Genomic DNA, 17,862 nt, shown 5'->3' with positions numbered 1-17,862 from the left:
CAGAGGTTTAGTTGCAAATCTTGGCCCTCAATACTGTGAGCAAAATCTGAGAAAAACAACATAAAGAAGGAAAGGAGGATTTATTTTGGCTCATAGTTTGAAAGGTTTCAATCCTAGTTATTTGATCCCGTCACTGGGGGCTAATGGTGAGGCAGAACCTTATGGTGGGGAAGTATGTCAGAGCAAATCTGCTCACTTCATGGATGCTGGGGGAGAGAAAAAGAGGGAGGGAGGGAGGGAGGGAGGGAGAGAGAGAGAGAAAGAGAGAGAGAGAGAGAAGGAAAGAAAATAAATAAACTCTTCAAAGGCATGCCTCAGTGAGTTACCTCCTTTAACTAGGCCCCACCACCTTGGCCTCCTGATAGTGCCACTGGCTAGGGACAAACCCTTTAATATGTGAACCTTGGGAGACATTCAGCATTGAACCTGTAGCTCATGTCTTTGGCCCACTGGGTGCCATATCCTTGCCTACGACCTCTCAACACTAGGAACCACAGAAGCAACTCTTTCTCTCACTTCTCCAATTTTTACTTCTGTCTTCAGGTTTGCTTCTGAATATTTGATTTTATTTAATTTTGTTTTTTTTTTCTATAGCTGATTTTTAAAACATATTTAATAGTTTTCTTATACTTCCTTTATGTTTCTAGACGTTTATTTTAGTCTGCCTTCTTCTACATCCCAGAGTTTAAGATTCCTGTATAAAAGAACCAGAGTAAGCTAAGAAAAGAAACATGACCTTTTGTTCTGAGGAGGATGCTCTGTTTGTTTACATTGGATGCTTCCAACTGAAAGAAAGATTTCTTTATGTATCACTGGGCAAAGACTATGTCCAAATAATAGCATATTCATATAGCAAAAAGGGGTCTTTCATTTATTTATATTTATGTATATATACACCTTAATATATATTATTTCTATTATTCAACATACTATCCTGAAAATAAGTATGTAAAGAGTCTGTTTCCATTTACAGTATAAGTACCATAATCACACTTTAAATTTTAATAGTGAAATCTTGGATAAACTCATATTATAATCATTCATCTACTGGTGTTGGCATTACTAATTGGAACAATCCATTATTAAGACAATGCTATTCTTTGTAGCAATAACAACAGCAATTTTGTCTTTTGAAATTTATCATAGGGTCTCTAATTTTAATTGAATATTTGTCCGATTCTGTGTACTTGAGTCTCTTTTTTGGCTACTTGACTCTAGAATGGTACTTCTACATCTTCTAATATGGGGGCTTTGAATTGTTCGATTCTCATGGAGACTGAAATCTGCTCTAGACTTAAATTTTCAGTGAGGATCTGTAACTTGTCCTTAATGCCAACTATTTACTTAAAAAACTGGAGTACAAATTGCTTCTGGATTCTATGCCACCATCACATATACTTTAAAGATAATAGTAATCTCCTGTGTCTCCAAAATATATACATTCATATCACATGTGCATGTATGTTATGAGTGTGAATACCTTGGAGAAAAGATGATTAATATTTATTTCCTATTTTTAATTAGTAAGATTGTCTAAATAGGAAAAAGTTTTGAAGAACATGAATCAGAAAAAAAGTAACTTTTTTTGTATTCCTTATCATGGTAAAAATCAATTCATTTCCCACATCTCTCAGCCAAACACTTCCACAAATTACAAATTATAAAATTAGTCAACCAAGTAATCACCTGCAACACAGTGAACATATTTTCCATTTGTCCATCCAGTTCTATTGTGCACTCCTCACCCATCTCTGTTCCAGAAGAATGACCTCTTTGGACCATATCTATCTGAATCCATGAGTCTTTGGTTTCAGGTTGATTTTGGCCAATGGAATGCAACAACAAGCTATCAGCAGGTGGGTAAATGAAAAGATGGAGTATTAATTCTCCATTATCCTCCTTGTGTGGTTGTTTGCTGGCTAAAACTACATTACCTGATGGAAAGCCACAGCTCCTCTCTTAAAGCTCAAAGTCTGGCCAGTTCTTATAACCATTCTCTCTTCTCACTCTTTCAGGTTTATAGATTATAGAAATTAATAGCCCTGATCTGAAGGTAATATCATTGATATCACTTTTCTGTTTCCCTTTTCCTATCCATACCTTGTGCATAAGACACAAACTAAATGCCCTTGAATTGAAAGTTTTTAGAATATCATTGACTTCTTGATAGCAACATGGTTTCTATGTTAATCAATCTCTGTATAATCCCTGAGTTATTCATATTTGGGACCAGGAAATAAATGGATAGAGAGGTAAAGATTTTCTTTACTAATAATATGGTGGGCTAGGATGTCAGACTAAGTTTCTTGCTGAAAATAACTTATGATGACAAATAAAATGCAAAAAAAAATTGCTAACAGCATTTAAGAAATAGCATGACATTAAGAAATTCCTAGGTGGAAATTTAAGTTGTGATGGGAACCCAGACAAATAAAACAATGATGTTACATTCAACCTGAGGAAATTTACCGATTTGGACAATGTTTTCATCTGAATTGCCTCATGAGATGTAAGATCAGAAGACAGAGTTCTGGGCATGTTGCAGAGAAGCAGTTCTAGAAATGACCCTTCCTCTATGAAGTAGGAATTCTAAAGGGCTGCACTCCTTTATTTCATCCCAAGAGATTGTGAAGAAAGTTACCTGACAGTAAACACATAAGGAGCAAGGGAATTCAAAAAATAATTTCTAGATTAAAATAACATAGCAGTATTTATAATATCTAAAAGAGTAGAGGGAAAATATAATGACCAAAATCTAAATCTAAAGAGAATCATAAAACAAAAGGATAGTATTTTTGATGCAAAGAGGAAACCTAAAGATGAAAAATGTCAGACTAAGTAGATAGGAATATCATTAAGTATAATGAATCGAATGCTCCAGGTAAAATATGATCAGACTATATTTAAAATGCAAATTATTTATTATTAATGAGACATACATAAAATAAAGACATAGAAAGGTTGAAATCTAAAAAGATTCAGCATAAAAGTACACATTTAAAAAAAAACTAGTGTAGCTAAACAAATGTCATACCAAATGGAATTTAAAGTGTACACTACTAAATATTAAGAATATCACTTCACTTTATAAAGTAGCTTCTTTCTCAAGGAAGATGTGATATATTTGATTCCATGAACACTTACATGATGATTTCAAAATATATAAAGTAAAATTAACAAACTATTCTCACATTGAGAGATTTTAAGACTAATAAAATATAGAATACTTTAATAATCTGATTAAACTTAGTCTAAGGACTTGCGACGTAGCTAAGTAGAAGAGTGCTTGCTTCACATGCACAAGGCTGTGAGATTTATCACTAGCACCACAAAAAGAGAAGAAAAAAGTAAATAAACCTTAATCTAAATGTGCTTATCAGGGCCCTAAATCTTGCAACTACAAATTACATGTTCTTTTTAAATATTCATGGAATTTTGATCCTGTCCATAAAGCAGACTTCAAAAAAAATGAAATATAGGAATAAAGAGAAAACAATATATTCTAATAAAAATCCAGTTACTTATCCGTTAGATCAGAAGAATATCACATCATAATGCTAAGAATCATGTAAATGCCAAGAGCCTGGCAGAAAGAGACAGGAGGGGCTGCCTCCAACTTCAGAGGAACCCTGAAGGGCTTTTTTATGGAGGAGATGGCATTTGGACTAAAATGTAAGACTTTAAAAGACACTATGCCTTTACAACTTAAAGACATAAATATGTAAGAAATATCTGGATAATTCTGAATAGAATACTCAGTAACAACATTGAATACATGAAGGAGTAGCAGAATATAGAACCAGAAAGGCAGTGAGAAATCTCTGGTAGTTACTATGTTAGAAAATGACAGGTCCATTGAGGAAAATAGACCATCAAAATAGAAAAATAGGATTTGAACTAATGGACTTTATCACACATACAAATTCCAAAGTTTACTTTTCTGTAATTGGTGAGAATGACAGGTATTTGAAAAATAAAGGCATAAGAATGTAAGAAGTTATAAAAAATTGCTGAGAAACCTAGAAAAATTGGACAACACTGGTTAAAATGATTTTATTTGAAGAGGTGTACATTCTAAGTGGCCTTAAGGTCTTTAAGCAAACAAATAAAAAGAAGTGTATGTTCCAGTTTATCTTAGGGTCTTTAAGCAAATAAACAAGTAATCTGGATTAAAGCTGAACTGAATCGTTTCTAAAATCAAACTGTTAAAAAAAAAAAAAAAAACCATAAACCTTTGCAGAGTTGAGAAGTTCTGGGTGAATGACAGCTCTGTCCCCCTCAGTCAGCCCAGCCTGCACTCCCCAGGAAACAGAGGACTGACTCTACTTTTCGTGGACTTTGGACAATAGGTTTCCCACCTATGCTCACTCTGTTGAAGATCCTTGATGAATAGTCCTTCAAAGCCAATTCTGAAGCTATTTTTTCTTTTGTCCAAGCTCGTCAGACTGTCAGACTGGCAGCTCAGGAATGCTGATCTTTAGTTCTAAGGATTACTCCATCAACTTCCAGCTCAGGCTCTTAGGTTCACTGTGTAATTGCTTGCTTGAAAAGCCATAAAATTGGGTGTCACCATTGCAGAGTTTAGTAACTTTAAAAAACTAGTTCACATTATCCCCACATATATCAGCCTTTCTAGAGTGATCTAGCACATTGATTTTTTCTTTTAGATAAGCAGAATCTACCATATCTGTATGTATGCTATATAGAAATTGTCTGTACAAATTAAGATTCCCCATTTTCTTCCAAGTATTTTCTTCTCTATTGATGGATGGAAGTTATTAAAGCCCACTGATATCACTTGGATACATGTTATTTAAAGGTCTATGGATTTAATGCTTGGTCACCAGCATGTGCTACCATTGGAGAGATGGTGGAATTTTTAGGAGGTGGGACCTAGTGGAAGAAAGTTAGGACATTGAAGATATGACACTGAAGAGGTTGTTGGTACCTTGTTTTTCCATTTCTCTCAGTTTCATCTTCTACACACACTCTACCATGATGCACTGCCTCATCACATGCCCCAAAACAATGAGGTCAAATGACTGTAGACTGAAATCTCAAAACTATGAGTCAAAATAAACCTTTTCTCCTTTTAAATTGTTGCCTCGGGTATTTTTATTATAGTAGCAGAAAGCTGACTATGAAACCAAAACTCTTCTAGAACAAATTTGCATTTTCCTACTTTTTTAAATCTACTAAAAAATAAATAATTTTTTTCTTCTGTTTTGCTGTGCTCAACAAGGCTAACCACTTACTATATTGGAAATTAGATGAGAGCACATCATGATCAAATATATACTACTCCCTGTCTACTGAGATATATTATAGATATACAATGATATATGGATTGATAGAAGGGTGGATGGATGGATAGATAGATAGATAGATAGATAATTATATAGAAACAAATACATAATCCCAAGATATTCTCTAACCAGAATAGCATAATTACTCCTGGATTTTATCACATGTACTTTAAACAGATTGATTAGTTTCATATGTAACAAAAATAATGCCAGGTACTAGCAAGTGTTCTAACATTTCTTGTTAATGACTTTTTTAAATGTTAAAATGAATGATTTGCCAATAACTTTTTGTATAATCACAATTTGTAATAGTATATATGTCCAATACATGTTTTTAAATCTCTACTCAAAAGTTGCTAATAATCTTTTTCAAATAGCTGGCAACAAATTAAAAAATATAAATATTTAAAGTACATTTGAAATAGGTAAAGATTAATATGAAATTATCAATTCAATGTTATACTGACATTTTCACCAAAGAATATATCAAGTAGTGAATAAGAATATATATACACACACACACACACACACACACACACACATATACATATACATATACATATATACATTTCCATTTGAAGAGATATGCTCCAAATTTACTTCTGTAAAAACTTGCCATCACTGATAAATGGGCATTCTTTATGCAAATAATGAATTCATTAAAATATATAAAAATACTATTTTTTACTTGATTCATTTATATTTTTCTCCTTAAGTTATGTTATCTGTTTTACATTTTTTCATCTCATTTTTTCCTATCATATTCATGGATTTTAGCTTGGAGCTCAGATTGATATTTCACATTTTAAGATTTTCATGTTCTGATTGAGTTTCAAGAACAAAGATGGACAATATGTTAGATTCAATAAGTACGAGGTACAAAAAGGAAGATAAGGGGAAAGAAAATGGAGTCAGCATCCAATTATCTAATCAATGAAAATATCTATATTTATTTAGGCAAAAATATTTTTCCTGATTCTTTTTCCATTTCTCATAAAACTGTTTTGTTCTGTCAGGGCTCTCTATAAGAATGCCCATTGTCTTCTGTGCTGAGCATATTTCATGAATACAATCATTTAATTCTTTAAGTTTTACTGTCTGAATCAGTCTTCCATTGCAAATAACTGAAAACAGAACATAAATGGACAGTTCAATGGATTTGGCTTCAGATAAGTCTTTATTTAAGGATCAAATGCTATGGACAAGAGTCTCTCTCTGCCCAATCCCCTGCCCCTCCCCACCCTTCCTGTTGACTCCATTTTGGAGTAAAATGCACTCTCATGGTTCCAAGACATATACCAGAGATATATGCTTTCTTGTTCACTTCTAGTATAAAATGAGTCATTGCTCAAAGTTCAAAAATCACATCTTGGTCTTGTTTTGCCAGATTGGATCATGGTTCGATTGTCACAATATCATTAAGGTGATAAGCCAATGGGCTTGAGCCAGTCAAGATCTATTCCCAGAGTCTGGAATTCTACCAAACCTACTCATAACATATCATTTAAAGTGTTAAGAAAAAAGGTAAAAAATTCTACTACATTTTTGACTGCAGTTTATAGAATTCTGATTTGATATAGATAGTTAAATAAGTATGATAAATAGTTGATTTGCACATTTATTTTTAATGTACTATAGCTGAACCTGAGTAGTGAAGATTTTCTTACCCTAAAGTTCAGGGATATACGTATAGAATTTAACAACAAGATATAATATGCCTTTATTATCCTATGTGTATACGTGATTATATGACCCATGTAACTCTATATCATGTACAAACAGGAGAGTGAGAAGTTATACTCATTTATGTGTAATGTATCAAAATGCATTCTACTGGCATTATAACTGGTTTGAACAAATACAAAAAAATGTCTGATTATTTTTTTAATTCATAAACAATAAGCACAGTTCTAGTTGCTTAAAAGTCCAGCACCTCAGTGCGTTTTATACACGATTATCAGAAAAACGTAAACATTAATAATTTTGGATACATGATGAGTGTTATTGTCCAAAACATCAGGGTAAAGGGGGTCATTACAGTATATTTAAGATTAGTTTATGTTTAACCTCCTACTCAGACTGCTTAATCAATATTTAAGAAATATAAGCATAATTCTCTATTTTAAAAAAATGAAGCTACATTATAACATTAAATATCTTTCTATGATTGAAATATATGTCTGGATTTTTCTAAAAAACAATAACAATTACTATATCCATTAAAAAAGTTGTTGTGGCATAATTTCATAGAAATCAGGCCTATCTCATTGCATCTTTAACACTGGATTTATAAGCAGGTTTTAGCATATATCTCAACTTTGTTTATCAGCATCATACATGTTGTTAATTTATTATAGAGATATATATGGAGACAGTATCAGTTTGTTTTGCTAAGACATTATTTGCACAATGAGAAGGAACTTAATATATTTTCTCAATAAGGAAAAGATTTGCCAATTCTCCTAATATTTTATAGCATACAAAATTGGTGAGGTATATATCATTGCCACGACATGCAACTAAATCATTCAGGGTCACTCCAGGTGAATTTGGATTGGTACAAAATAATCACACAAAGACAAAGAAAATACCTTTTTCTCTGGGTCCAGAGAAAATGAGCAATGACTCATTTTATACTAGAAGTCTACATCACTATTATTATTGTCTACTTTGCTCAATTAATAAGGAGTTAATAAGGAAAGAGAGCGAGTCACCTGAAATCTTTATTTTTATAGCAGGGGACACAGAGGGAGGTTCAATAGAATGTTCTTTTCAAATAAGGCAAAGGGTCAGGCTCAGGGGCTTGAGTCTAGCTTAGTGATGTCAGTAGATTGATTGACATCTTCACAAGTCACACCCATCTCAGGTGCTGTGTAGGAACACAGGCAGAAGAGGAGAAAAGTACACACCTGTGTTACATGGCCCAAAGAGCACTCAACATCAGGCCAGTCCTCCCATATGCTCAGATGTTCATAGTTCACATACACAGCCCATGCCTGGCCCACGACATATCATAATTTGATTCTCACTACAACGTGGAATGACACAGAGGGTTTGCTACCCTTCTGTAAATGAAAGAAGTACTTCTAGTTGGAAGATGAGATTGGGCCAGCTATGGTACTAATGCAGGAATTGAACACAGTGACTGGAATGCACTGGGAGTTCAAATCTGTAATGACTTAATTGATGAAGTCAGAGCGTAAATCTAGTTCTTTACAAGTTCAGATCTTTTTTTTATGATTTAACTATTATTGTGTTGTTGCTCACATATTTTAACAAAGCATGTGATCAGTTTCTGCAGCTCTCAATAGATGACAGACAAAAAAGTCAAAACAAAACATAAACCTTCCCAGAGAACTCCTTTGAGGGCATAGGCTTATTATTGTTGTCATTATTATTATTATTGTCTACTTTGCTCAATTAATAAGGAGTTGAGGAGGTTCTTGGTCTATAGAATGTTGAAAAGTATATGCCTCTAACAGAAAGCCATCCTGAATGTATTCAGATTTTTTCAAAAAGCTTCTTCAAAACATTTTTAATGCTTTTGTTATCGAGAGAAAACCAGGTGAGCTAAAACACAGCCAGCTGCGCTTTCAGAGGTGAACACATACACACACACAACAAAAAAATAAATTAAATAAAACGCCAGCTCTTAAGTAATAGTTAACAGCAACTAGAGACAAACCTGACAATATGTAAAGAGAATCTCTTCTTTGAACTCTAATGCTGAAGTTGGAGGCAGAAACAAGATACAGCCCCTGGCTTTCATCCTACCATAGGTAGCTTAACTACTCTGGTTTGATCCTGTGTGGCCCAAAAAGGCCTGACAAACAGCACTGCTGTACCAGAAGCATCTCTAGGGCGATGATGCGTATAGACAGAGGGATTTTTTAGTCAATTGCAGGAATTAGGCTTTAATGCTTTATACTAAAAGACTTCATACCCCAGATAGCTGCCTGCTATCCACTGAATCTTGGCAGGCAGTGAGACTGCTGAAGCAGAAATGGGGAAGCTATGTTAAGCAGATTTTCACGAATGTACAAAATGCTTTATTTTGTAAAGCTACTTTGTAGCAGTTCAAAATGATTTTTTCTTTTTTTTTTTAAACCTCTGAGTTTGGTCCACTCTCAGTGTTTACCAAAATTACTTTTTAAAAATGTCTCTATAGAGCACAGAGCAGATAAATGTCCCCTTCATCAAAAGTCAATGTTTTGGAAAGAAGAATCCTGAACATGTCAATTAAAGAGATTTTTTTTAATGATCATAGTTCTTTCAAAAATGACAAGACACACAGAAGGATATTAAATACTTTACCATTGCTTGGAAGTTCGAGAGGGCTACAGATGTTGCTTTTGCTTCTCGTTGTTGGAGAAGAGATCAGTTTTGCCACAAGGGATGCAGAAATGGGCTGCACCAACAGGGAGGTGAGGTTTGACTGGTTTTGTCTGAAGCTTCCATCTGTATTTAGAAGAGGAAGGAACATTGTCCTTAGTAAACAGATATTAAAAATAATCAAGGAGAAGTTCTTTGTAATAAGTATGTAAATTATGAGCAGTAAGTTTATATTTGTTCATTTGTTTATTTACTCCTTAGTTACACTGTGTCTACTTATTAAAAATGATTTGAGATACTTCATAAGAATCTAGTCCAATTACAATTATGTATCCTATTAAAGATGACAGATTGTACACATACACTTACCTCCATTGTCCCATAAAACTCCATTAAAATGACAACAAAGGAATGAAAAAGAGTAAATCCACAGGGGCAGAGAGAATAGATAGTAATACAATTTTAGAAGTTGGAAAGCAGATGAGTAAGTGTCAACTGACATAACAGCCCTGAGGAGACCAAAATCTCAGCCTACAGTAAGAAACAAGAAGCAGCACAGTTATAACTGCAGAACTCAGAAAGGCTTAGGGATTGGCAAAAACAGCTCCCTACTGAGGCAGGCATGAAGGTGGCTGAATTCAGAGGATGGAATAGATTCTAATTGAGAAGGAATCTGTCCTACTGAGCTTCTTGCACACCCAGTCAATGCAGGTTCCTATTCCTCCCTCATTCTAACAGAAAATAGAAACTCTGAATCTGGAGACACCAGATACAGTAAAGTAAGTGATACTGAAAACAGGATGTTGATATCATTGCTGAGACTCTTCAGATGTTTTACCTTCCTGACACCCAATTCCTTTCGTCCAGGTAGGTCAATAGAAGATTGTCTAGTAGCAAATAAGTCCAGCTCAACCAAAAATATCTAAAAATAATTAAAATCTGGAGGTCTAGCCAAAAGTAACTCTCTCAAGACATCCTGCGTTGGAAATCATTACTCAATAAATTCCACCCCTATACAAAAACTTCAAATCAACTTAATTTTGCTATTTTTAAGTGTGAGCTTCCACCATGAATACTGTACAGTAAGAGTGATGCCCACTGAAGCAGCCCAGTGACGATGAGAGGAGGAGGCCAGGAGTCTCTGAACGGAGGTCTCCAGGAAGACAAAATAAATGGGAATACAGATGAGAGCTAATGTATCCAGAGAATATTTACTGTCAGATCAGAATTAGGATTTGAAGAGTTCCTAGACATGTAGAAAAATAATAAATATAAAGAGAGACAACTATTAGCTGTAATGGGACCAGAACTTGTGTTAGAAGGTAGGTAATGGTACAATATGGGTGATATTTATATAATCATAATATAAATGATGATTATTGACTTAAAAGCAAAAAATGATATTTTTAGGATAAATGGGGGAGGGGCCAAAGCCCAAGGTCATGCATGTGGAGTCTTATGAAAGGTAAATCCATGTTTTTCTGAGTGGTAAGTCAATATAATGGAAAATACTGAAAAAATGATGAGATAACCCAAACATGTTGAAAGATAAGAGGTAAATATTAAAAATAGGTGACAAAAGGTATTAAAAGCAATTAAGTGTTTTCCTTGGGGAGACAATTAAAGGATAGGAGATACAAGAAAGGGTAGGGGAAGGTGGCATTTTTATAAATCAAGCCTCATGAAAATATTTGACTAAATAAACTATATTCATTTATAAGTTTGAAAAAAAACAAAATAAAAAAGAGAGAAAAAGCTGTGGTAATGCAAAATGAAGAAAACTACACAAATACTTAGTAAAAAGAGAAAAAAACTAAATGGTTCTTAAGCAAACATTTAAAAAATAATCAACTGAAATATTTTTACAGAGTCAGAAAAAGAAATACACAATGGAATGACTCTATGAGGTAGCCAATAATGTTTCCGAACACAGTCTTATATTTTTCAAAACTTTTATTAAGGAAAATAATTGCTGAAAGTTTTCCCAGAATTTAATTTGACAGGACTGCAGGGGGTGCAGAGCCCAATGATCCTGGCAGGCAGGCTCCAGGAGGCAGAGCATAAATGAGAAAATATGTTTCAAAAGAGTTTCCTTAATTTATTATCTGGAAAACCACGAGGCTGAAAAAATGATACTTAGCTTAGGCCTGTGGCAGCCTTAGAAGTCATGGCTTTGAAGAAAACAATAATAAAGATTTAAGCTTAGAATCAGTTTTGTTATATAATCACAGCTCTAGTCTTGTAATTTAGTAACTCTTTTCTGTGGATATATGACAGTGCGTTTGGACCGTAGTGTAGTTCACGGCTCCCTGGCCATTTTCATGTCATACTTCCATGACTGGCTATATAATTTGCAGGGCCACGAGCAAAATGACAATGTGGGATGGCCTTTTGCAAAAATATGAAGAAATTCAATATGGTTGTAGCAGAACACTGAAACAAATGTGAGGCCCTCCTGAGCGGGAGCTCTGAGAGATGGCACAGGTCTCATGCTCAGGAAGCAGGCCATGAATGGTCTACTTAGAAGACGACAGTGGTCACAGAACCTGCTGGGACAAAGTGAAGGGGATCCACACACCTCAAAGAGGGTGCTGACAGGCAAAGTGACCAACCCCTACACACAAACTTCCATCACTTTTACCAATTTTTATTATACATAGGACAGTGAAATGGTATTTATGTGTATCAGTTATTTTGAAATTTTGATGGATGTTGGATCCTAACAGGTTTCCCATACAAAATAAAATTTCTTAAGTTTCTGTATGCTTTCCCAGTTCAAATACTTAATTTTAGCTTGTCATTCAAGGTCCTTTGCAATATTAAACTTTATCTTTCCAGTATTATTTCCTGTCATTCTTCCTCATATGTCTTCCGTTAAAGCTTTATCTATCCCCTACATGTTCTGTGATTTTTATCTTCATATTTTTACTTAAGCGTTTCCTTTCACTTTACTTGTTCTTCTCACCCACTACACAAATCTTAAGTGCACAGTGCTTCCTTCAAAGCCCAACTCAAAAGTCACCTTCCACGTGAAGTTTTCACTGATACCTTGGGTTCTGTGTGATACACCTGCACCTTTTTGGCAATACTTGCCTTTTTCAATTATCATTATTGCTATACAAGAAACACTTCATCTTTTTTTTCACTAAATTCTAATTTTCTTGAAGAAAAAAAACAATTCATCCATATCATTATATGATACATAGCACCTAGCACATTGTCAAAAACACATCAGTAGATCAATAATTAGTGAAATAGAAATAATCACAATTATTTGAAAAATAAATTCTTATTTTACTGATTTTTCTGAATGTCTATAACATTGAGCAGGAGCCTAACTGAAGACAAATTTATAGTTCTCTACTTGCTATATACTTATGACTTCTCCAGAGCTGACTGTTCCCTTCTCCCAGCAGTCACATCAAACAGACTTTCCAGATCCATCTATCCCCATCAACCCAATGATTAACCTTGTTCTAACATTACCTTTTAAGGTGAGTAGTTTTTCAATAAATAAAATCATCTTTGAGATATATTTATCTGCTACTAAAATATCAATATCTCTATTCCATTTTTCACCAGATTGCTCTACTAAGCATATAAAACAAAATATTTAAAAGTTAAATATGAGTGAAACCTAAGCCATAATTGCACATCCCCAAATCTTTGATTTTTTTGTGCTGCATGACTAATAGACTTGCATTAGTTTTGAAATTCCTAAAGTAAGTGGTTCATTAATTTTTCGCCTTCACCTTAATGGAAATTTGACAAACAGTTCACTTCTGAGAGCAGATACTAAAAGCAGAACTTAACAAGACACTAAGATTAAATTATAGACAAAAGTTGCTTTTTTCAAAAACCCAACTATTGAAGAAAAGCTGAGAGAATTTCATTTTCTTACATTATATTAAAAGACTTTGAGTAAAACTAAACACGTATCACATTTTATTCAGTTATATTTTAAAACACATTTATGAACATTAAATGTGATATGAAAATTAAGTAGAGTATGTTCCGTGATACTAAAAGTACTATATAGAAAAACTGTAATATTACATTTTAGCTCTCTAGCTTTTAGATGCCAGCATTTGTGTCATGTTCTGTGCATTGTTTATGTTCCATACTGATGACATAAATTTTTATTTTAATAGGTATCTAAGTCTCTATGCATTCTTTGTAATCTAAAGATTCAAACATATCCATTCCATCAATAGTTTAGTCTCACACATACACACAAATATTCAACCACACACATACAGTATAATGAAGAATTTGAATATACAGAATTTAAGTCCAACTCCAACACTGACTCACAGTTAGAAATGTAACAAATAATTGATTTCACTATTTGTATATTGTTACCCCATCTACTATTCCTGAACTACCAAGGTGACCCCAAACGGTCTTCATTTTGCTGACTTACTGAAGTAAAGCACACTATTTGCTCAGACATCCAGAGTCTGAATTATAGTGAGTGACATTTAGAAGAAATGAGGTTAAAATAAGTAGATATTATCTATCTGTACATATTTAATAGGTTTCACCTTATTCTTTTCATGCTGTTGATATCCATTCATTCAATCACATTTGGTTAGGTATAATGAAAACATGAGCCCAGTGTAGCAGTGCATACCTATAACCTTAGCTACTCCAGAGGCAAGAGGATCACCAAGTTCCAGGCCAGCGTCAGTAACTTAGCAAGACCCTGTGTCTCAAAATAATAATAAAAAAAAAATGGGGGAAAGAGAGGGCCAGAACAAAGCTCATGGTAGAGTGCTTTCCCAGCATGCATGAGGCCCTGGATTCAAGCCCCAGTTCAGGAGAAATAAAGGAAAAAAGGAAGAGAGGGAAGAAAAACATGTGTGTGCATGTACGCGTGTGTGAGAGAGACAAAAAAAACCCCAATTAAAAAATCAGTTTATGCAACCAGTGCCAATTATACAAGCAGAAATCTCAGACATTGGGAACCTCAAGATTGAGATGCTAAGAGGTTCTAAGGTAAAGAAGATGCTGGTTCAGTAAAAGAGGGGCCTTGTGTGGATGGGTGATGACAATGTACCACAGTTAGAGGAACAGCAGAGCTTCTGACTTTAGGAGCATGACTCAACCCTCTGCACTTGATATCCCCACCCCTCCTCATGTGTATGTGTGACATTTTTGCTACTTAGTGAAGTATAGATACTTTCCATTCAATGGTAGCCCTCCAACAAAGAATGGCCATATGACCTGGACCCTAGTACATTTTCAAAATCTCAGGCCCCACCCCAGACTTTAAGAATCAAAATCCTTCCTCTAACAAGATCCCTGGGTGATTCATATGAACATTAGATAAATACTAGCCCGAATCAGTGTATTCTTTTCCACAGCACAATTCACAATTCATAATTTTCACATCAACAAAAATATAAAAAGCAGAACAAATGGATGAACACTGTGTTTCCTCCCATTTTCTAGAGTTAAAAGTTGCAGAACCTTTGACTACATCTGTAAATCTCAGATCAACAGTTCTTTTGATCTGTTTCAAAATGTGTAACAAGTCTGTTCATAAGCTCTGTCTAAATAAGTTGAAAAAGGATTGAGAGCGTTTTTGTTTTGTTTTTTGTCCTTTCTTCAAAGTTGAATTTGGTAATTTAAACATCAGAATTACATTTATAACTCATTATTTCATTCATGAATAAATATTATAATAGCTGACTGATTTGAAATTTCCTTTCTTACTTTTAGATAGTGTAATTTAATACCATAAAAGACGACAAGCTAAAAGTAAAAATACTGCCCACTTACAAGCAAACCAAAGTATCAGAAAGCTGAGAAAGCAAAGATTTTAAGGCATATTTCACTCTGCTTTTATGTAAAAGACCCAAATAATCAAATAAGAAAGTTGGTATTAGTGTTGTTATCCCAGAATATATGATTTTAATGTCTTCAGAGGACTGTCACTTTGACAGACATCAGACCATTAAATAACTGGCACATTTTTTTTTTAATTTGAGCCCATTAAATTTACAGGTTTGTGTTTTTTTAGTAAGTTTTCTGAAATGACCAGTACATTACAATGGCTGGTCATTTTGCTGTCCTTATGAAGATATTGATCCTTTAATTTTTTAGTATATTATAAACCACTGCTTATGAATACCTCCATCTTCCTTCAAGCTAGTCAAAGCCAACACTGTGTTATTAGGTTATTATTAAAAATGAAAACACTCAAAAAATATTTTGTGCTGTGCCCTCTTCTCTGAATGTGTATATATATGGTTTTCTTCACCATATAGGGCTTTTCTTACTAATCTTTATTTCCATAATTAAATTTTCTTTAATTTCACAATATATTTATTACCTTTTTATCTAACTAATGTAGATTTTAGGACCAAAGGCTCAAAGACAACAATTCACCCAAGTCTGAGTTGTCAGACATCCTAAGAAGCTTTTTCCTTCTTATGTGCTCCCACATAAGCCTTTGCTTACACATTTATTAAACTTACTGTCTCCTCTAATTCCTTTTCAAAAGTTTTTCTACTCACCCCCATAGCATAAGCTCCTCAGGGCTCATTTACCACTGTATTCCCCAGGCTGATCATGGTGCTGAGTAAAATGTGGGCGCTCAGTGAACAATTTTTGAATGGATGAGTATACCAAAGTTCAAATGAGCAGTTTTGTTCTGTCTCATATTGAGACTAAAACCCATGACTCATAAAATATGGAATCATAAAAGTGAAGACACAGATGGCTGCATGCTTTCCTTCACTGTGCCACTCTTAAACAAAAGCATCCTGTGATATTGTAAATATCACAATATTTTAATGCTTAACTTAAGCATCATAAAAACAATTGTATTTACATCTACACCAAAGGGAGTAGAAAGTAACATACTCATTTGTAAAGCAAAATGACTGCTTATTGTGATATTAAAAGATCATAAACTTTTATTTTAGAAAAGCAGCACACAGAAAAGTCTTTTAAATATTAACTGGGGCTCTTTATTTCTAACTAGCTCATTTATAGGGATTGGTCATAATATGACACAGGTCCAAAAGGAGTTATATAATTTTCCCCATGATTAAAAATTATCTTCTTTTATATGTAGACATAAACCCAAGATTTAGCTGGACATAGTGGCTCACACCTCTAATCCCAGTGGCTAAGGTGGCTGAGGTAGGAGGGTCCTGAGTTCAAAGCCAACCTCAGCAACTTAGCAAGGCTCTAAGCAACTCAGTGAGGTCCTATCTCTAAATAAAATATAAAAAAGAGTTGGGGATGTGGCTCGATGGTTCAACACCCTGGGTCAAATTCCTGGTACCAAAAAAGAAAAAGCCAAAAAGAGATTTATATTGGAAAAGTGAAATTATATGGGGCAAAGAATCATAATATATAAATTACCATCATTGTCTCCCTTTCTCCCTTCTAAGGAATATATTTAAATACATGCAAAATTTTGGCTATATAGTCAGAATTTGTTTAAACTTGATAAACATTCAATTAAAGAAAAGTTTTTATTTTCACGTTAAGAAGTTTTGATTAATGTGCAGCTAAGCAAAATGGAATGCTGGAATGAGGCCAATATGCATGGCATAAGCATAGTAGTTAGTGTTTATACCAGTTGACATGTGGTGTGAGCTATATTGGAATGGATCAGTATTGGAAGTTATCATAAGAAGATATTTTCATGCATACCTTGTGTCTGCCAATGTCTTAAAACACATTGATATAAATACCCCAGAAACAAAGCCCAATCTTGTGTTTTCAAAAGATGATGGCCATCATTAACATCTTTAGTGGAGGATTTTATCCCACTGAATTCATATTATATTCTTGCCTTTTATGCAAAATGTTAGAGTTAGAATGACAGTAGCAATATTCAGATATTGACAAATGCATTTTTAATTCTGTTTCAGAGGAATATATGGATATATGAGGACTGACTTCCCCACTCTATGCAAATCTAAAAAATTCTGCATTCAACCTTTGTCTACTCCAAGAGTATTCATTTCCAATACATGAAATTTTAGAAACAACCATAAACTATATCTTAAGAAAAACAAACTGAGGGACAGATAAATAATCTATTTTGTTCTTTACTTCCAGGAGGGTAGTCTAGATTCATAACTGGAATAATTGGCCATCTGCACATTACTTACACCATCCGTAAAGTAATCCACCTTAGAGGCATTACCCCAAGAAGCTTCTTTTCTCAAATTCGAAGGGTATAAACATTGGAATGATTTGC

At 34.0% G+C, this 17,862-nt stretch overlaps 1 protein-coding gene across 1 annotated transcript in view; it reads right to left on the bottom strand.

The window, feature by feature from the left end:
- NAALADL2 (N-acetylated alpha-linked acidic dipeptidase like 2) overlaps window positions 1-17,862 on the bottom strand; it is a 961,526-nt gene that overhangs the window by 329,832 nt on the left and 613,832 nt on the right. Inside the window, exon 6 of the mRNA XM_081302331.1 lies at window positions 9,621-9,764. Coding sequence (XP_081158457.1) covers window positions 9,621-9,764 — 144 coding nt within the window. The remainder of the gene's footprint in view (window positions 1-9,620; window positions 9,765-17,862) is intronic.

This window comes from Spermophilus citellus (assembly GCF_964194105.1).
Source record: "Spermophilus citellus genome assembly, chromosome: 7".
Lineage (NCBI taxonomy): Eukaryota > Metazoa > Chordata > Mammalia > Rodentia > Sciuridae > Spermophilus > Spermophilus citellus.
The sequence above is the reverse complement of the archived record's forward strand: the minus strand, read 5'-3'. Positions and strand labels throughout refer to the sequence as shown.